The sequence below is a fragment of the Pelecanus crispus genome, chromosome 22 (assembly GCF_030463565.1).
Source record: "Pelecanus crispus isolate bPelCri1 chromosome 22, bPelCri1.pri, whole genome shotgun sequence".
Lineage (NCBI taxonomy): Eukaryota > Metazoa > Chordata > Aves > Pelecaniformes > Pelecanidae > Pelecanus > Pelecanus crispus.
The window spans coordinates 4,331,887-4,353,327 of record NC_134664.1 but is presented as its reverse complement, the minus strand read 5'-3'; the positions used below and the strand labels follow the sequence as shown (position 1 = coordinate 4,353,327).

The window sequence follows — 21,441 nt, the reverse complement described above, 5'->3', positions numbered from 1 at the left end:
GACCGGCACTCGATGGTCGGGGGGGTGGCGGAAGCGGAAGTCAGCTGAGGGCACTTCCGGGGCGCCGACGTGGAGGGCCGGGGCGGCGGCGGTGCCGAGGGCTGGGGCGGGGGGTCATGCTGACCAAGTTCGAGACGAAGTCGGCCCGGGTGAAAGGTAGCGGCGGGTGCGGGCTCGGGGCGGGCCGGGCCGGGAGCCCCTGGGGACCCGGGGAGGCCGAGCCGGGAGCTCCCGCCCGGCCCTGGGGTCCCTGAGCGGGGGGGTGGGCGGCTCCCCCAGGGCTGCTCCGGGCCTCTGGGCTCCCGGGTGCGCGGAGGCCTCGCTGTCACGTCTCTCTGTGCCTCGGCAGGGCTGAGCTTTCACCCCAAGCGGCCATGGATCCTCACCAGCCTGCACAATGGCGTCATCCAGCTGTGGGATTACCGGATGTGCACCCTCATCGACAAATTCGACGAGCACGACGGTCGGTGTGCTGGGGGGAGGTGTTGGGACCTGCTTGTGGAGGAAGACTAGGGTGCGAGGGGAGGAAGGGAGGTTCTGCTGAAGTGTTGCTGAGGCTTCTGCCTGTTTGACTTCAGATCCTCTCTGCTTTAGCCTGTGTTTCTTTGTGGCCAGTTTGCTGGCTCTGAACATTGCTCGCACATGCATAAGGTGGGGTAGTAGTTTTGTTTCTGGTATGAAAATGAACCTGTAAATACAGATCTGAAGGGCCTGGGTGTTTTGTGATGGGTTGCTGCAGGCATCTTGATGGAAAGGAACAGGTTTGGGAATGGGATTTCAGACTGTTACGTGACTTTTTGTGGTTGCTTTGAAGCTCTTAGTTTATCGATAGTGACAGGAGTGAGGAGGTATGCAAATTGTAGTCTCTAAGTGGTATAAGGGACTGCTCCAGCTGTCAGCCATCTTGCTGTGTCCAACCTGCTCTTCCTATTTGTAGGACCCGTTCGAGGTATTGACTTCCACAAACAGCAGCCCCTGTTTGTTTCTGGAGGTGATGATTACAAAATAAAGGTAAAATTTTTCCCCTTTAGCTCTTGTTCTCTAAAAGGCATCATCCAGGGAAGGGAATGTGCAGAGAAACCAGTTAAAAGATGAGAAAGAGTGTGGGTGGGTGGGAAACAGTGTTTGGGAATTGCGAGTCTCCTGTTGCAGAGACATTACAGTTAACTGCAGCCAGGTAAAGTCTCTTTGTAGCTTGCATTAGAAAGACATTTTAAAATGGAAGAGGCTTGTAGGTCAATGGAAATGTGAGAATGCACACAAAAAAATCTAGGAGGCGGTGCCACGTACCATCATTGTTCTGCTTCTGTGTTGTGCAGGTCTGGAATTACAAATTGCGCCGTTGTCTCTTCACTCTGCTTGGGCACTTGGATTATATTCGCACTACCTTCTTCCACCACGTAAGCTCCTCTAGTACTTACTCCGGTGATGGGTGCCTGCTCCCTTTGTGTGTGAAAGGAAATCTCTTGCTTTTCCCTGGATGGGAATCTTTGCTGAAGTAATTGTGCTGGACTTGCTGGTATGAGGCTGCTCCAGATATGGTGGCCTTCTGTAGAGGTGTAGGAGGCATAAATTCTGCTTCCAAGATCTTAAATGAGATTTAAAAAGGGTCATTCCTGGGGACAGCTGGAAAATACCATGTGGGGAGGGAATGTCTGCAGTGTGTATTACTTCGTATACAGAATACTTTGTCTTTTTAGGAATATCCCTGGATCTTGAGTGCTTCTGATGACCAGACCATTCGGGTTTGGAACTGGCAGTCCAGAACTTGTGTTTGGTAAAATCAATGGTTGCTTTAAAAAATAACTGCATGGTTTGGGGGCGAGCTGTCTTCACCTGTTGTTTTCAAGTGGAAGCCGTGCTTAGTTGAAGGAATAGAGCTGACAAAGAGAATTGATCAGTTAGGAGTGTTTCCATCAGTGTTGTCTTTTGCTCGTTTATTCTGATGCCGCTAGACTTGTATTCATAAATTCACATCTTGTTTGGTTGAAAATTTTTTGAGCTTAAAATAATATGTGTCAGTGCCGAAGCCTGTGAAGTTGTTGATCTCAGAAAGTCGGCCCTTGAATGCTCTCTGTAGCAACAGATGCGCTCAGTGTTCAGTCATGCTGACTCTTGAAGAGTGGTGTTTAGCAATCCTATATTCCTCATCATCCTTCCTGAGACTGAGCTTATTGCTGTTGGTGCAAATTGGAATGTGTATTAATATCTCTTATGTTTAAATGGTATTTTCTGTCCTTTTTGTTGTAGTGTGCTGACAGGACACAACCACTATGTGATGTGTGCCCAGTTTCACCCCTCTGAGGACCTGGTAGTGTCAGCCAGCTTGGATCAGACTGTGCGCGTTTGGGATATTTCTGGTGAGCTGCCCAGATCAAGGGGGTACCCAGTGGCAAAGCCCACTTCAAAACTGCAATTGCTGAAAGCCAAGTGAGGCAGGAAAGAGTGGTTCGGATCTGAGAGCAGGAGGAGCAGCCTGTAGACTGCAGGAGCCTCAGGCAGGAAATTACTGACGGGGACCTCGTCCCCTCAGTTTCCACAAAGTCACAGGATGTTAGCTGGAAGGGACCTCTGGGCGTCATCGAGTCCACCCTTTTGCTTAAAGCAAGACTTCTGCAACAGTAGATGAGGTGAGCTGTAGCTTTGTGCAGCCAAAAAATCCTCTAAAGACAGAGATCCTGTAAGCTAATCTCCCAGTCTGATTTTATAGCCAATATAGGCAATGAATATTGCTGTCAGAAGGGACATAGTGTTGTCAACTGATCAGTTTTGCACGTGCCAGACTTGCAGGAGGATTTTAGAAATTTCTGGATCACCTTTATCCTTTTGAAAAACTCTTGGAGGCAAGAATAAGTCATTTGTTCTGAGAGAAAGATAAAAAGGCCTGTGCCTGGATTGCAAAAAGGGCAGTGTTTTGGTTTTTTGTGTGGGTTTGGTGGGTGGTTTTTTTTTTTTTGGTTTTTTTTTTTTTTTTTTTTTTTGTAGCCTAGTTGTGGGGTGACAGGAAGATAATATTATTAGGAATTCTTTCAACTTTTTTAGTCTGCTTGACCATTTCATAAAATGACGTGTGGCCTAAAGATCAGAGCAGGAGTTGCAAGTCAAAACTCCGAAGTACTTTGCTGACATCTTAGCTATTTCTTAGTTATACCTAGGCCACAAGGTGACTTAATGGAATGAGATGTGATCCCTAAATGAAAAGCTAGAAATAAAGAAAATATTAGATGGGGATGATGGATTGGTGGGAGGCAGGCGGGGGCAGTACTGGTGGTGTTAAAACATAAACTAGTCTAGAGGCAGACTTCATCTGACCTGCCGCTCTCGCCATTGCAGTTTTGGTTGGGCACGCTGCGTTATTTGTAGTACACGCTCAGACATGGCCAGCTGTGTCAACAGTAGGGGCTGGGGACAGGATATCCCGGTTATTTAAAATCTGTCCCTGCCTCTGTACTGCCAGCATGGGGAATTTAACAGCTATTCTGCCAGTAAGCTTTGCTGCTGCATTCTCCCACAAACACTCTCTCTCAGCAGAGTTCCAGCTGCCAAATTGGTTTGGAGATGGTACAGACCTTTTTTCCTCAGCTGATATGTGATGAGGGGTTTTAGAGACATGCTGAATTATTGACTCAGCTGTCGCTCCAGTTAGACACGACACTGTGAGAATACTGGTGTGTGGAAAAACCTACAGAGAGATGAGAAATGGATTCAAAATACAATTCCACTCCCCAATTTTTCCCCGAAACGACTTATGTCCTTAGCAGGATTCTGTTCTGGCTCTAGCAGTCTCCTGGGAAGGGTTATTTCCCCATTTTGTCTGATGTCTGTTATGCATATAATCCTAGTCATAAAGAGCATCATTTGGTGTTGAGCTTTAACTCCCATTTCTGAGTGCTGCTGTTAACTTGCAGCTTCTGCTGACATCAGTGGGAATTTTTTTTCAGCAGGTTTTGGGATTATGAGCACTGGTTCTTTGATGCCCTCAGTTAAATGAGTTTAAAGGTCGCATTTGAAAATCCTCCTTCCAAAACTGTCAGCTCTGTTGGCAGCCTCAGCAGAGAGTGTGAGGGATGAGGACCGTGACCCAGACTGGGCACTGGAATGTGAGGATGGCCCTGTTGTTTTGAATTCCTATATAGGTAGTGCTCCTTGGTTTGAAACCTCCTGTTAAAGGATCTTCAATGTAAAAGAAGTGTGCTCAAGGTTAAAGGGTCTGTTTCCTGCTAATCTCCTGAGAGAGACTGTGTGAATGCAGTCAGAATAAGCTTGTTTATATATATTAAAATGCATGAACATTTGTGTTGTATTATTCACCTGTGCTGTGGAATGAAGTCTTTGCTCATGACGCTGACATTAACCTGCAGAAACTACAAAATAATCTTCTCTTTTTCTCTGTCTCTTTATAAGTATTAACTCCCGAGGAGGGTGTTAGTCATCTTACCCTGATCAGAGTGCTTTTGTGTGTGCTGTAACATCACACACCAACTCTTGTTTAACCTTACTCATGGTTGGCAAATGTCGATGTCTGATGCTTGGCAGGAAACTTCCTTTTTCTGTCAGGGCTCTGTTTTAGTCCATCTGGATGACCAGCTTAAATGAGGATCACCTGAGGGTTTGGGCTGGCAATGTTGAGAAGCCCTGGGACTGGGAGGACCTGAGCTGAGTCCCCAGTAGCATCTGTAGACCTGCTTCTCCTTGAGCACCCTCACCAGGTGTATGTAGATGGCTGGCAAAACCTTCAGTACAACTTCAGCCTCTGCTGCGCTTTTCTAACCGCCCACTGAATGCGAATGGATTACAGGGACAGGAAGGAATCTGAGCCCAGCAACAAAAGAGTCTGTACCCAAGAGCCCTCTTTACTTTCCATTGAAGAAGAGAATAAAGCAAAAGAATTTGCAAAGGACTGTCTGTCTTCCTTCTCTCTTGCAACTTGTCATTCACAGTTAGCATGTTCCCCCTTTACTCTGGTTATTTTAATACCTGTTCTCCTGAGTGCTCGTGTGCATGTTGAGCTGAGTCTCCTTTTCAGTTTTTTTTTCTTTTAACAGCTGTCCTCAGAATGCCTAATACCTGCCTTTCTGCGACAAGCCCCTTTTCTGTCCCTGCCCCCTCCCCAGAGCAACACAGGAGGCTGGTGTGTTCTGTGAGTGTCCTGCCTTTCCTCTCGATTTGTGCAGTTACGCCAGAAATTTTCCACTTGTGTCCCAGTGCTGTTCCACTGGCTTGCCAAAGGCTCAAGTATTTTCTCTTCTGAAAGCCTTGTGTTTATTCACTCATCTGTCTTGGATTACGTATGTTTTATTCCTCCTTTCTGGGGTAATTTGTGTCAGCTTTGTAGAAGTATCTACTCAGCCATTCAAGTCCTTCACTGTTACCCGGACCATCTGTATGTGCACCTCACTCAGTGTGCTGAGCATTTGTGCTTTTTGATGTGAGACGCTGCTTAACATGTTGGTTTCATTAGACTAACTTCACCAGAGAGGTTGTTGAAATGTTGAGCTGTTAATCCACGAGGAGTTTGGGAATCAGAATTGCAACAAGAAAATAATAATTTTTTTTTTCAGTATTGTTTGTTTCATCCTTACACTTCCCTCTCTGGTGGCATCCATACTGGTGCAATTCTACTTTTATCCTAGACAGTTTTTTCTTATCCTTGATAAGTTTCATGATAGCATCCTTGGGCCAAGTATTTTTAAATGGAAAAGCGTATTTTCTGAGTTGTGTTTTAGTGTTGTATCTACAGTCTTTTCCCTGTGCACTGTCAGAGGAGAGGCTTTTTCCGATTCATGCTTTCCCTACTGTGTTCCACTGCATTTTGAGGACAGGTAGGAGATATAGATCTGTTTTAACTTGGAGGACTTAGTGTTCTTCAGAAGCGGGAACAGGCTTTGTTTCATATAGCTTTAGCTCCTGAAAATATTTTTTGTCCAGGCAGATTGTCCAAATCCATAACCGAGAGGTCATTGAAGTGGCATGGGTGAGGGTCCCCTGAAAGGTGCAAGCTCAGATTAGCAAAGGGGTGAGAGGGAGAGAAATTGGAATTTGTCGGTTCTTTGCTGAGGTGCCGCTGTCTGCGTCCCAGTGAGCTGAGGTGGTCCTTTGTACGATTTGCTGCATTGCAGACTTTCCTGCTGGTATGTCTAATCTGAGCTTGTGCTTTTGGAGGAAGTAGAAGGGAGTCCTGGATGTTTCTCACCCTCTTCCACTCTGCCAAGTTCCCAGTTTCCACCTGAAGATGTGTGTAAACAGCACAGGAGAGTGCTCAACTTCTTGTTGAATTAGAAACATTGTTCTGATAATGTAATTTTTGCTTCCTCCACCCCTGCTTCTCCATGCTCTTTGTTCCACAAGGCCTAAGGAAGAAGAACCTGTCCCCTGGAGCTGTGGAATCGGATGTCAGGGGAATAACAGGGGTGGATTTGTTTGGGACAACAGATGCGGTTGTGAAGCACGTTCTTGAGGTACAGTGTCAATATGTGTGTGCAGTACAGTCTTTTCAGATTTATACACAAATGATCCTCTAAAAGCTCAGAAAAATAGCAGAGGGAAAAAGAGTTAAAACACATGACTCGGCTCTATAGAGTTATATGCTCTTGTAGATTATAGCTTTACTTTTTCTGAGTTTAAAATCTGAAATCAGGAGAAGTTTGCACTGTAACCAAACAGGTACAGTTTTCTCTGTACAGCCAGAAGCTCAGTTAAATAGCGGATGTTATTACCTTGTGTTACTGGAAGCAACAGAGGAGATTATGGTAGAGACAGCCTTCTGTAATGGCTTGTTAAAGCTAGGAAGTGGTGCAGCTCTGCTGCCGAGCTTCAGCTTTGCTCTACTGGCAAAGAACGGTATCTGCAAAGCTTATTGTTGCGGGCATCTATCATTTTACTATCTAAGCATTCGGTGTGAGCAACATGGTGTATAAAAATAGTGAAAACTGTGGCTTGGCAACCCTGTCTGCAGTCTTCGTTGCTTCGTCCCTTGCTTATTTCATTCAGTCGCCACATTGCTTCAAGTGACTTGTTTTCTCTTTGCATGTAGGGCCATGATCGTGGGGTAAACTGGGCTGCCTTCCACCCCACAATGCCACTTATTGTGTCGGGAGCTGATGATCGGCAAGTGAAGATCTGGCGGATGAATGGTAAGAGGATTCTCCAGGGGGAGCACACAGGGAAGAGCGGGTTAAGAGTTGAAATTTATGTTTGAACATCTGTAGGCTGAACGTGGAGGTAATTTATGCTTTGCAGACGTGTCTGTATGGTAGAGTGGTAAATGATCCCAAGCAGCATTGGCTTTTACACTTTGAGGAGAGCTAAGTTCCCTAGCAAACACTTCTAGCTTCTTTTGATTTGCACACACTGCTGAGCAGAAGCTTGTAGGAGTAGAAGAACTTGACTCTGAAGTTTTTTGACTATGCACCAACGGAATAAGAAAGGGAGATGATTCGAGAGCCAGAAGCCCTCTGTCAGGAATGGTTGTGCTTCTGTCAGCTCAGTCCAGCTATACTATACGCAATTCTTAGCACCTCTTTAGTAATCTGGCTTATCTGTTTCTCTTCGGTGAGCTGTGCTAGTGGTTAGAGAGAGATCATAAATGTAAATTGCAGAGAACAGTATAGTAACTGGAGGCCAATGTAGTTCGCTTTATAATACAGTGCTTGCTGCGCTTCTGCTATGGCAGAGCTTAACCTGTTTAAGCATTATTTTCCTCATTCTTTTCCGCTTCTGGTTAGAATCGAAGGCCTGGGAGGTTGACACTTGCCGGGGGCATTACAACAACGTCTCGTGCGCCGTCTTTCACCCGCGGCAGGAGCTCATCCTCAGCAATTCGGAAGACAAGAGCATCCGTGTCTGGGATATGTCTAAACGGTTAGTGCTTGTCAAGCATCTGACTCAATCTTACTGTGAAAGTATTTACACATGTGAAAGACATACAGTTATTCTTGGAGAAACTGAACACTAGCAGTTCTTAAAACGTCAGTGCTAGTGATAATTCACGAGTGAGAAGTCATATGTTTTTCACATTTCCTGTCCCTCTGAGACACATGTTAAGAGCAAGGCTTGTAATTGTCTGAAAGCAAGTGGAGGAGGGCTGACTTGTCTGACTTGCTGCAGAAAATATGTTAAATTAGACTATATTATTTGACAGAAGGCTTTGAATACAGTATTTTGAACTCTTAGTGGACTCCTTGTGCTGAATGCTAGAGATGGTCTGTATGGCAAAGCTTAGGATCTTCATTTTGGGAACTGAAGTTTACACCAAAGTTTCCATTTTGCTTATATTCCTTATTCCTTCTGTTGCACATTTAGCACGGGTGTCCAGACCTTTCGGCGTGATCATGATCGCTTTTGGGTATTGGCTGCTCATCCCAACCTCAACCTCTTTGCTGCAGGTAAGAAAAGCTCCTGCACGGTGTCTGACAGGTTGCTGTGAAGAGAAAATGTATTCCATACAGGAAATCCATATAGGATTTGCTTTTCTTTAGCACGCTTTGCAGAACACACTGACTTGCAGATGCTTTTATTAAATGTATCATAGGGAAAAGATCGTTATTTAGTGGAACACAATCCATTGTATCAGCTGTAGTTCAAAGCTAGAACAAGGATCGCCTCTGCATTAACTGGCTAAATGCTCTAAGGCTAAGAAGGGATGGGACAGATCCTAGGGGAACCCACGCTGGACTGTTAACGCTTAAAGAAATGCGTGACAGCGAGGCAAAGTGTTTCCAGAAGAGTGTCAGATCTTAAGATTTATGAGGAAACCTGAAGGGGGTGGGCCCTTAGGAAAGAACTGGAATCACTTATTTCCGTCAGGCTGAGGAGTAGCAGACGTGGCTGGCAGTCATTGGTTATGACTTTTGTTGGCTCTTTCTTGGTTTGAAGGGCTTGATAGTGTCATCCTCATAATGAGAAAAAACACAGGGTTTAATTCACATGTTTGAATTCTCGCATGCCTTTTCTCAGGCCATGATGGTGGCATGATTGTGTTCAAACTGGAGCGTGAGAGGCCTGCTTATGCTGTGCATGGGAACATGTTGTATTACGTGAAGGACCGTTTCCTCCGCCAGCTTGATTTCAACAGTTCAAAAGACGTTGCTGTCATGCAGCTGCGCAGGTAGGAGATGGGTGCTTAACGTGTTACGAGAGGTGTTGCCAGTATCCTGAATCCCTTGTTGGTTTCTCACTTAGAGGGAGGTCGTATTATTGTATTCACATACCTCAGTTTCAACTGACTGTTCTGTCAGATGAACTCACAAAGCCTACAAGAAGGTTTTTAGGTCAATTTTTATCTGTGCGTAGATAGAATTTTTTTTTAACTAGTTTTAAGTTTCAAACTGAAATGCCAGCTCTTTCATTTATGAAATGCTGATGTTCTTGCAGTGTTTCCAAGTGGTTTTAATTCAGGAAATTAATCAAAACCGAGCTTTTCTGGTACTTGGTATATTTCAGAAAATGAAGAGCGTTTATCAGAAGGTGACTTTCGTAGAAATAATCTTGGTCCTCTCTAACTTTCTCTTCCCTTCGTGACTCTTTAGTGGTTCCAAGTTCCCTGTGTTCAACATGTCATACAACCCAGCTGAGAATGCTGTCCTTCTCTGCACAGTAAGTCAGTGTTGCTGCATAATGTGCTAAAGAACTTTCCACGAGGCTGTGAATGTTGGTTCTGTGAAATCCTATCTCAAAGTGGGTTTTTCCCCCTCTCTGCAGAGAGCCAGCAACTTAGAGAACAGCACTTATGACTTATACACCATTCCCAAGGATGCAGACTCCCAGAATCCGGATGGTAGGCATTTCTTATTTCACATTAATCCTTGTGAGTGTTTATTACTGTGTAACTGTCCCCTCCTCCGCTCTCCAACTGTGTGTGTATGTGTATTATATATAAAAAAGCTTCATTTCTCTAAGCCTCTCTTGTTGGACTCTCTCTCCGTGTTTCCCAATGCCCCTGCAGCACACATCATTTGGCAGGCTTCCTGCTCACTATATCACACTACACTGACTTGAAAAATTCATGTTCATCCCAAACTTTTACTGCTACAAATATATATTTTATAATTTTGTTATTAGGAACTTTCCGTTTTCCCTTTCAACACAGCAGGCAGCCTTCCTGGCTTGTCAACAGAGATGGATTTTAACCAGATATGTTTTGTTCTAAGAGATTTTATACTCTGAAAAGTGGCTGTAAAAGTGACAGTGCCAGGGTGCCAGTAGTCATTCTTCCTCTCGGCAAATTCCAGATCAGTTTTGTGCAATTTACAAGTCAAAACATGATATAGGAGAAAAGAAAATAATTCTTTCTCCTAACTATGAGTTCCATTTGGGATTTGAAACTCCAGCTGGTTCCTCCTGCCTCTGTCGTCACGGCAGTAAAGATTTTGAAATGAGTGGGAGTGATGAATGAGTTAGACTGGAATCCAGCTCACTTGTTCGTAGATTTATTGATTTCTGTGGGTCTAACGAAGGGAAGATTTCTTTGCTGAGTACAGTCAGCAGGTGTATTTGGAGAGAGAAAGAGAAAGGGAGCTTTTTAGTAACTTTATAGAGATTAAATGTTGCTGAATATATTTCAGATATTCAGTCTGACACGTTCAAAGCTGACTTGTCTGGGGACACCTAGCTTGTGACATTTAAACGAGGAAAGGCCTTCTTCTTCTTCTAGAGGAAGAAACATCTAGGCCTCATGAAAACCATGCACTTTTAATGCATTTTCAAGAATAGCATAAAATCCTCCTGGTGATTCTTTTCTCTGCTGCTGTATATGCAGCCTTCTGATGATCTCCCAGGACTGTAGGTATTTAACATGTGCCTTGGAGTTATCATCCTCATGTCCTTCAGCTTATTTACCTGACCTACAAGGGAAGCTATGCTTTCTTGTCACTCTTTAACAGTCTTCTGGGTAATATATTTCAATCATTTTCTGCCTGATGTACAGTCAGTGTTAAAGACAAAGCCAGTAAAAATGCTGAGTTGCAGAGATTTGGAAAAACAGGTGAAGTTGCTGTCAGAAAACCCCAAGCAGAGCTGGGAATTGAATTCAGACAAATCTTTCTTGTGTTGGCTAGTAAATGAGGGCTGAGGCAGTCAGGTTTAAATGATCATTTGTTAGGATGTAGATCTGCCACAAATGGCACTATGCTTGGTGAAATAACACTTGGTCTAGTGTGTGAGTCTCCAAAAACGCTCGTGTCGAGCAGCAGGACTGGTGAGAAAAGGGGCTGAGAACTAAAGAAAATTGTATTCTACCAAAACAGCAGCAGCTCTCTCACTTCACTTCTCTGTTCCCTTCTGCTGCTGCGGAAAGCCTTCTCCGCATCAGAAGTGCGTCCTGCAGTACTGTTCTTTCTGTGCTGTCTGACGTGCAGAGTGCTGTGTTTGTATTAGCATTTTAAAACTGGGAGAACAGCTGCGCGCTGGGGAGAGTGCAGCCTTTCTCCTCCAGCTCGTCATATCAGTTTGCAGTGGGGAGAGAGAGGGGGGCTTACATGGAAGCCGGGACCCTCGCTGCTCAGTTCGTTTGGCCAGCAAGGCTCTGCTCGTTAGCTTGACAGACGGTGCTGTCGCCCAGGATGGCCCGCGTCGGCGCCAAGCAGTGGCGTTGGCGGTGCAGACAGCCACTTGTCTTGTGCCTTGGCTGGAGAGAAGGGCTGGCGCTGGCCACACTGAGATCTGAAAGGACATCAGGGGAGGAAATGAGTCTTCTGAATAGCCTCAGGTTAAACATGAATTAGTAGGAAGCAGCTACAACAGCCAAGATGGGATCAAACAAGACTGACTAATGTGTTGCTGTAAGAGCCTGCCAGAGGTTTTATTCACTGCCTGCATTTTGCTCTCCCTAGCCCCTGAAGGGAAACGTTCCTCCGGGCTAACAGCTGTGTGGGTAGCTCGTAACCGCTTTGCAGTCCTGGATCGCATGCATTCGGTAAGGGGACAAGCTTAATAGGGTCATCTTTTTAACGGGGTGTGTTGTCATTTGGAAGCATGCAGATGGAAAGCGGGGAGGTTGGGTTAACAGAATTATTGGAGATCCAAATAGACTGGCAAAGCATTGTCAGTAGAGAGTGGGCTGCAGGCATACACGAAGAAATATAATACAGTGAAAATGTAATGAGTTTAAATATTATTTAACTTCTTTGACAGTAAATCTTAGCTCAGTTGCTGGAAGCCCACTACAGCAGGTGAGTTCAGGAATGAAAGCTGAGCAGAACAGTACTGTGAAGCCACCCAGGCCACTTTCGTAGCATGAAAGTAATGGGGAAATGGTGAAAATACAGGTTAGATTTTTAATAAAGCTCTTTGTTCTCACTTGTGGAGTGCAGTAGGAGGAAGAAGGGGGAAAGACAGTCATGGAAGCTTTCCCCTGCCTGAATTTACTTGATGTGAAGGGGAAGAAAAGTCTTGCTCTTTGCCCCATGCAGCATACTGTATTTTTTCTTCTTTTAATTCAAGGTGTTTTCTGGCTTAGTAAATTCAAGTTTATTTCATGCCTATTCTGTTACTCCTCCCTGCCTTCCCCTTCTCCACTTGCCATTCTCCCCTCTCAACTGCCTTATTTCCTTTTTCTGTCTATACTGTGTCCTCTCTCACTTTTCCCTAATATTTACTTTGTTCATACGCTCATTGTAGAGAGGGCTTGCAAACTGTATCAGCCGGCTAGTAATGACAGCAGAGGGGCTGAAAAGAAAGGATATACTGTGTCTGCACCCTGGCAAACTTGTGGTTGGGTTTTCTAGCAGGATAAAGTCTGATCCTGCTTTGAGAAAGGCTGCAGCTCTTATTTTTGCCTCTTGTTACTGTGGTTCAGCTATACAAAAATTCTGAGTTAAAACAATCCTAAATTTCTTTGTAGAATCTACCTAACTGTTCTGTGCTGTAACATTTCCTCTCATCAAATGGCAGATCCTAATCAAAAACCTGAAGAACGAGATCACGAAGAAGGTGCAGGTGCCGAACTGTGATGAGATTTTCTATGCTGGCACAGGGAACCTGTTACTGAGAGATGCAGACTCCATCACCCTCTTTGACGTGCAGCAGAAGCGGTAAGATCCAGTCTGCCGGGAGAAGTTTTAATATTGTAATCCTGCTGGCGTATGCCCTCTGGGGACAAGTAATAGCTATTAATGCACTCCAGAATTTAGCATCAGCTGCAGGCTGCATCAGACTGATCCAAACCACGGCTAACAACTGTTAGGAAGAGCAGAGTGTAAACATAGCCAAGGTGCGATTTATGCTGCAGGCATCATGCCATTGATCACAGGGAGATGTGTGCCATACCCTTGTAAATCCTGTGACTACAGAATCGGGTGCTATAAAAGTGGAGAGAAATCAAAAAACCCAAACTCAATCAAGCTAAGCTTGCCTGATGTCTTGTCCCTTAGGTTTTATATCGGCTCAAAATGCTCTTTTGGCAGCATGTTTGTGCTGGTATACGTGCTGCTAGCCACAAAGAAACAGGCAAGGAGTTGGCCATCTTTGTAGGCTTGAGAAGGTTCTGGATTATCTGCAGATAGATACAGTGTATGTTGATTGCTTATGTCCCAGAACTTGCCTCATTTCCTTACTTGTATGCCTTTGTCTTTCTAGTATTGTTGGGAAAGTTACAAGTAAATTAAACAATGCAAATGCTGCTTGGAAATACCTTATTTCCCTCGTTCTGTTAAATCTATCCCTAAAAGCCCCTTGGAAATCTAGGTTTTGAAGTCAGTTGTGACTCGAATGTATTTGTTATTGCACAGTATGGAGAGAGGTTTGTTTTGCTGTACTGGACTGCAGAGACACTCAGTTCTGTTTCATGATTTTAGAGCTCCAGAATGGCAAAAAGGAGCTTCAGAGCATCTGCAGACTGGGTCCAGGCTATAGGGCACTGCTAGTTATCATAGAGAGCTTGATCGCAGAGCTTGCTGTGGAGGGGTATTGTTCAGCTCTGCACTCTGATGTCAGTGCTGTCCTTTCCCAGAACTCTGGCCTCAGTGAAGATCTCCAAGGTGAAATATGTCATCTGGTCGGCTGACATGTCCCATGTAGCTCTGCTGGCTAAGCACGGTAAGTGGTGCGGGGGCACAGTGTCTCACCTGGATCCTCGTGCACGTGAGCTCCTTCCTTGGCTGGGAGCAGAGTCCCTGCTAGCATGGCCTGCTAGAGAAACCATTCAGTGCCATGGCTAGCAGTGAAGGTGCAGCTGAAGACATTCACGGTGTGGGCCCTGCCACTTTGTCTCTTCAGCAAAATCTTTCTGTAGGCTTGTAAAACAGAGGGCTTCTTGCACTCCTCAAAATGATCCAGCTAATCGCTTTCATAAAACAAAGGCAGATTGTGACAATTTAGTTGTGGTTGCCATCATCTCCTTAGTGTCTGACACTGAATATAGTTCCTGTTGCTGGGACTATGGAGAGAGAAGCCGTAATTCAGAGGCAGGTGTTTAACAGTAAAGGGTTCCCTAGCCTTACTTTTTTTGGCTTTCCTCTCCAGCCATCATGATCTGCAACAGAAAGCTGGAGTCACTGTGTAACATCCATGAAAACATCCGTGTCAAGAGCGGTGCCTGGGATGAAAGTGGTGTTTTCATCTATACCACCAGCAATCACATCAAATATGCTGTCACTACAGGGTGAGTCTGGGAGTCGTGCACTGAGTCCTTGAACTGGCAGGCCTTGAGCAGACTACTGTGGGGTTTTTTTGGCAGACACCAAAGCTGGTGCTTGTGAAACAGCACTTTTATTGCAGCATGGACACACCCAAAGACAGCTATAGCTAAATACTCATGTTTGGTTGCTTACCCTGTGCACTGGTATTTTATCGCTGGGCTGGATGGCTGCACTGTTCATCTGACTGGGGCTTGCTTTTATAATGGAGGCTAAAATAACATACAGAGTGTTCAGCCTCCTTTGAGGTAGGGAATGTAGTCATACGGATGTGTGTTGGCACGCATGTCACGCGTCTGTTGGCATAGGGATCATGGAATTATCCGCACCCTGGACCTGCCTATCTACGTTACCCGCGTGAAGGGGAACAACGTGTACTGCCTGGACAGAGAGTGCCGCCCCAGGGTCCTCACCATCGATCCCACAGAATTCAAATTCAAGCTGGCGTTGATCAACAGGAAGTATGATGAGGTGAGGAGACATGAGAAACCCTGCGCTCTGCCTTGGCCTATACCTGAGGGTAAAGAGAATTTGTTGACAGCTTCAGTGCCTGGGCCTTTTCTTTGCAGGTGCTGCATATGGTGAGGAATGCTAAGCTTGTGGGCCAGTCCATCATTGCCTACCTGCAGAAAAAGGGCTACCCAGAGGTGGCCCTGCACTTTGTCAAGGACGAGAAGACCCGTTTCAGCCTGGCACTGGAGTGTGGCAACATTGAGGTGAGGTGGCAGGCGGTGCTGTGAGAAAGGCGTGTCCTTTGGGGCATCGCTTGCAAACCTGACTTTTTGCTGCAAGGAGGAGGAGTATTGGGAAGAAGAAGTATTAGTTGAGAGTGATAGGGTTGAGGATGATAGCAGCATTACTAAGGTGCAGGCCTTCAGCTGGGGGCGTGATTTAGTGCAGTGATCCTTGTAATCCTGTGCTTTCCATCACGGGTATTATCAACAGAAGCCTGCAGAGGAAACTGCTTTCTGCAAAGCCTTTGTAACCACATCAATTCTCTTGTTAGATTGCTCTGGAAGCAGCGAAAGCTCTGGATGACAAGAATTGCTGGGAGAAGCTGGGAGAAGTGGCGTTGCTGCAGGGAAATCACCAGATTGTGGAGATGTGCTACCAGCGCACCAAGAACTTCGATAGGCTCTCCTTCCTCTATCTCATCACTGGCAATCTGGAGAAGCTTCGGAAGATGATGAAGATAGGTGAGTGGCAAAGAAGAATGAGATAAGAGGATCTGAGTGTCGTTCCCAGAGGAAATGAGCGGCATCACAGTGGAGGCCAAGAACAGCAAAGCTATTGTGACTTTTTTTTTCTTTTGGTTTAGCTGAGATCCGTAAAGATATGAGTGGCCACTACCAGAATGCCTTGTATCTAGGAGACGTGGCAGAGAGAGTGAGGATCCTGAAGAACTGTGGGCAAAGTGAGTAGTATCAGACTAACATGTCCCTGTGGGCTGGGGAGAAGCTGGAGAGGTTGTTGGGATGAGTAGTAGTTTTTGCAGGCAGATCAGCATAATCTCTTGCCTGAGAAACTGAATCAGATGAGCAGAAAGTAACCCAAGAGCTAGAATATCATCCAGGAGACCTGAATCAACTGTAGAGCATATTCAAATGGTCAGTCATTGCCTGCACATTCTAGTCCTACATCCAGTGACGCCCCTAAAGGTGTGATTCTACACCTTGGTATGCTGCTAATCTTTTCTTTGTGACAGTGGGGCCATGTGTGCTGGTGTGAGAAGTTTTCTTTCTCTAGGCAGTGAAGGACATGCACTCATGTTAGTTTTATCTCGTTTCAGAGTCCCTGGCCTATCTCACGGCTGCAACTCATGGTTTGGATGAGGAAGCTGAAAGCCTGAAGGAAACATTTGATCCTGAAAAGGAAACGGTTAGCAAACTGACTAATGCTTCCTACTTCATTACAAGAGTTCTAGAGTTTGGGAAGAAGATGACAATGGGATCTGGTGTTAGTGTGACTAGCTAGGCAGCTCCTTTCTGGGAGGGAGGAACCATCTCCATTCCAGTCACTGCTTGTCAGGCTTGAGACTGTGCTGCTTGGAGGTGGGTAGGTCAAAGAATGGGATTTTCCTTATGTAGCCTTTAACTGTTTTCTGCTCCTCTCTGCTCAGATTCCAGACATTGATCACAATGCAAAGCTGCTGCAGCCTCCTGCTCCTGTCATGCCTCTGGACACCAACTGGCCATTGCTGACTGTCTCCAAGGGGTTCTTCGAAGGAACAATTGCTAGCAAAGGTATTTGGAAAATTGCATTAAGCTGGGATATGCAGAATGGAGATACTTGTCTCCGTCGCTCCTGAACTGTTGCTGTTAACCTCAGATTTGTTGTGTGCTACTAGCAGAGGTTGGAATCCAGCTTGGCATTTACGCCATCTTTGGCAAATCTCTCAAATCTTTGGCCTTTTAGCACAAGATGGGACTTGGCAATTGGAGGGGAGGGCGCTGGCCTAACATAATTCTTTGCTTAACACCTGACCCACTCAGAGATGAGTAAATGAAGGATCCTACCCTTTTTGTAGGCAAAGGGGGTGCCTTGGCTGCTGATATTGATATCGACACTGTTGGCACCGAAGGCTGGGGAGAAGATGCAGAACTGCAGCTGGATGAAGGTGGGTGAATCCAAGAGTTTTTCTTGGAGAAGCGTGTGTGCCTGTGTAAGAGCTCTGACTGTTTCCCCCCTACCCCCTCCATGCAGATGGCTTTGTGGATGCTGGAGAGGGCTTTGGAGAGGAAGGTCTAGGTAAAGGACAGGAAGAAGGAGGTGGATGGGAAGTCGAAGAAGATTTGGATCTTCCCCCTGAACTGGTAGGAGGCTTCTGGGAGGCTTCTTAAGTAGCCCAGTTGTAGTTACTTGGGAAGGCAATGACAGGTTGCGGTGGTGGGAGAGATGTGTTCTGGGCTTCTTCAGAGACTCGGTCACCACAGCTATGGCCAGCTCTGATTTCATCTGCGTACTGGAAACTTCCACACTAATCACTGCTCTGTGTGTTCCCCCAGGATGTTCCTGCTGGTCCGGCAGGAGCAGCCGAGGATGGATTCTTTGTGCCACCCACCAAGGGCACCAGCCCAGCTCAGGTAGTGGCACAAGTCTTGGATTGTCTTTCTCAGAAACTTTTGTACTTTGGTGCTTCTCTTTTCGGGTTCAGTCCTTGTTAAAACTCACCTGTGAGCACAGCATAGGAACTTTATTAAGGGGGAGGTAGGGGTGATGAGGGTAGGGAAGACAAATGCGTGCATATACACAGTTCCTCTTGTATATGTTTCCCTTTTGTCCTTGTAGGTGTGGTGTAACAATTCTCAGCTTCCTGTTGACCACATCCTGGCAGGCTCCTTTGAGACAGCAATGAGGGTAAGTTTCCCCTGGAGTTTCTAGGGAAAAAAGACTGTGCCCTTGTCCCCATGTATTTTTGTCTGATCCAGTCTGAAGCTTTGTTTTGTGTCATTTTGTGAATAATTTTGTGCATTGTTTTCTCTGTGTATAAAATAAGAGGTGCTGTGAGCCTGAGTGATGTCTGTGCGGCCTTTGTACAGCCCTGGATGACTTTTACTCAGCAGATCGATGTGTCTCTTTCAGCTCCTCCATGACCAGGTAGGAGTAACAAACTTCGGACCCTACAAGCAGCTGTTCCTGCAGACCTATGCCCGTGGCCGTACGACGTACCAAGCCCTGCCATGTCTCCCTGCCATGTATGGATACCCACATCGCAACTGGTAAGCAACTGGGTTAGCTCCTTTTCTGTGCTCTTTTCCTTGTGCCATATGCCTCCCAGACTCCTAGACAGTTGTAGCTACAAAGTCTCCTCCCTCTGTTGCGAAGGCAGGAGCCTTCCTATTTGCTGGATATAAACAGGGAACACTCTGTCTTTAGTAGGATTTTTCTGCTGCCTGCTGTTAGGTGTAAAGATGTTAAAGAGCTGCTTGCATTTTTTTTTTAGGGACTGAAACCAGGATGAGGCAGTTGGGATCCTGTGTTTTCTAGCACTAATGCTCTGCCTCTGACAAAGCTGGTCTGAGGCATCTAGTGAACCACAGGTGTGTTTTTGCAGTGGTGTCTGGAAGCCACTGTAGAAAAATGAGCCAGACTTCCCAGCCTGCGCTACTGCAGAGGGAGCTGGGCATTGTGGGTGGCAGAATTATGGAAGCACAGATGTCTTTTGTGCTAAGCTAATGGCAAAGACAACCAGCATGGCCCTAGGTCAAAACATTTCTGACAAGTTGGAGTTGAGCTGATAGTGTGTGTGTTTCTGCTGGCCTCTGCAGTGGTCTCATTTGTACCCCTGACCCCTTTTTGGTGCCCCCAGGAAAGAAGCTGGCTTGAAGAACGCCCTCCCTGCCGTTGGACTGAAACTCAACGACCTGATCCAGCGCCTGCAGCTGTGCTACCAGCTCACTACAGCCGGCAAGTTTGAAGAGGCCGTGGAGAAGTTCCGCTCCATCTTGCTCAGTGTGCCCTTGCTGGTGGTGGACAACAAGCAGGAGATTGCTGAGGTGAGAGGCAGACTCTTCTGCGCGTTGTCTGCATGCCTGTGGGGCAGGAGGCTGAATGCCTGACTCTGTCTCCCTCTCTGAAAGGCCCAGCAGCTGATAGCCATTTGCCGGGAGTATATTGTAGGACTCTCGATGGAAATTGAGCGGAAGAAGCTGCCCAAGGAGACCCTGGAGCAGCAGAAGCGAATCTGCGAGGTACAGAAACTGAATTTCTTCACTATGAGGGAGATGAGGGGGGAGCAGCCTTTGGGTTTAAAAGGCATTGGGAACCCTGAATTCTGCCATTTCCTCCTTTAAAGCAGATGTGGCAGTGATTACCTGGGAGGGGTTTCTTGCAGCATTTTCAGGGCATCCGGTTATTCACGTGTTTGGTAGTGATTGTATGCCTGCTTTCCCTCATTCTCCCTAATGCAGATGGCGGCCTATTTCACCCACTCCAACCTGCAGCCCGTCCACATGATCTTGGTGCTGCGTACTGCTCTCAACCTCTTTTTTAAACTCAAAAACTTCAAGACAGCTGCTACTTTTGCCCGTCGCCTCCTGGAGCTGGGTCCAAAGCCTGAGGTGGCCCAGCAGGTACGTCTGTGAGGTGCACGGGCAGAAACGTCTGCTGTGGCAGACCCTGTTTGGAATGGTTCCTAGCTGCCCCTCTGGTCGATGTGGTTGCTTTTTGCAGACTCGCAAGATCTTGTCAGCGTGTGAGAAGAATCCCACTGACACCTACCAGCTCAACTATGACATGCACAACCCCTTTGACATCTGTGCCGCCTCTTACCGACCCATCTATCGTGGCAAACCTGTGGAGAAGTGTCCGCTCAGTGGAGCCTGCTACTGCCCCGAGTTCCATGGGCAGATCTGCCGCGTCACTACAGTAAGGGAGTCTCAACGTCTGTTGCCACCTGCTCCTAGCCCCTGAGGTTTCTCTTGAGAATCCCCTTCAGCAGCTTCCCCCATGCTCCCCTTAAACTGACTTGGCATGGGTTGTGGGTCAGGTTGAATGTCAGAGGACTTGGCATGTGAGGTGGAACAGTTTGGGAATTGTGAAATACTGTGTAGTTTAAATGCTGCCTTCAGGGACTGACATTGCAGTCATCGGCAGCGTGCGTTCTCGAGAACCGTCTAGGTTCTGAATGCTGCATGTGGGGTTGGGCTGTTGAGTTGCTTTTAAGCATTAATCATCTCCCTTTTACTCCTCAGGTGACGGAGATCGGCAAAGATGTCATCGGGCTGCGGATCAGCCCGCTCCAGTTCCGCTAGGAACTGTCCTGGGGAGGTGTGAGATGGGAGGGAAATGGTCCCATTTCACAGCACAGTGTGGAAACTTTCACCTCCCACCATTCCAGCTTCTAGTCTAGTCTCCCTACCGTAGCCGTGCCTGTGCCGTGTCTTACCTGCTCTTCCCCCCCAGGAATGCTGTAGTGAGACTCTCTGCTGCTTCCGAGTAGTAGCGACTTGCGCTCCTGTCCCCAGATCCAGCTGATGTGAAGTTTCTACGTACCGTTGCCTCAAGGCAAATCTTTTCCAGAGGGTAAAGGGCGGCTCTTGCTGAGCCCTGGTTACCACACAGTGTGCTCCGTAGAAACTGCCCCTTATATCCTTTAATGTTGGGCTGCTGAAAGAAGAGCTCGAAGACCCTGCTGCAGCCTGGACAGCAGGAAGAGCCGAGCCTGGCTCTCGCAGGGAGGTGTCACTGTCTGGAACCGGGGCCAGCGGAGAGCCTGCCCTGCTCGGGGGCTGCGCTGCTCCCCTCGGAAGTGGCAAGAGAGCAGCTCACTATCCAAGTGCTAGTGATGAGTTTTTGTTTTGTTGTCCTAGCAACGTTTCACAAAATAATCAGCTTCTCTCATTAATAAAGTAAATTGACTGTCTTCCTGTTTTGTAGCTTAGTTGGTCTTACTGAGATGGAAGAGAGATTAGATTTCATTTCCTCTTTTCACCTCCACAAGCCCCACTTTTGCACTCTTAAACTACCAGACTTTGAGGGTTTTGAAGTTTTTGGAAAATGGAGGCTGTAGTCCTGAAATAATGTATCATGCCAGCAGGGGCTGTTTCTGCTAATTATTAGCGTGCTATTGCTGTTGCCACTACTCAAATTATCCTTACTGGTAATGTTCCTGTCTTTGCCTTTACCTTTTGTAGTTGTACCCTTTAGTATTACTGTACCTTTCCCCGTGGTACTTAACAGGCTGGAGGATCTCCAAAGCCAGGCAGATCATAGTTTCGGGTAGCAACAAGGATGAAAACACGCGTGTTCTTGCATCAGTGGAGAAGCGGAGGGTAGGACTTAGAGATTCTGCTTCCCCCTGTGGCTGGAC

At 46.5% G+C, this 21,441-nt stretch overlaps 1 protein-coding gene across 1 annotated transcript; it reads left to right on the top strand.

Moving 5' to 3' along the window:
- The first annotated feature begins 116 nt into the window (after window positions 1-116).
- Window positions 117-21,412, top strand: COPA (coat protein complex I subunit alpha). The gene is made up of 33 exons (XM_075724308.1): window positions 117-156; window positions 350-463; window positions 938-1,011; window positions 1,320-1,400; window positions 1,701-1,777; window positions 2,251-2,360; window positions 6,349-6,458; window positions 7,034-7,133; window positions 7,725-7,860; window positions 8,302-8,384; window positions 8,956-9,106; window positions 9,528-9,594; window positions 9,700-9,775; window positions 11,829-11,911; window positions 12,889-13,028; window positions 13,946-14,031; window positions 14,458-14,596; window positions 14,939-15,101; window positions 15,200-15,346; window positions 15,637-15,826; window positions 15,949-16,044; window positions 16,420-16,508; window positions 16,750-16,873; window positions 17,158-17,247; window positions 17,334-17,443; window positions 17,636-17,713; window positions 17,919-17,987; window positions 18,213-18,349; window positions 18,940-19,126; window positions 19,211-19,321; window positions 19,541-19,702; window positions 19,803-19,997; window positions 20,324-21,412. The coding sequence occupies exons 1-33, from the start codon at window positions 117-119 to the stop codon at window positions 20,381-20,383; spliced, it is 3,675 nt and encodes a 1,224-aa protein (XP_075580423.1). The 3' UTR covers window positions 20,384-21,412.
- The last annotated feature ends 29 nt before the right edge of the window (window positions 21,413-21,441 follow it).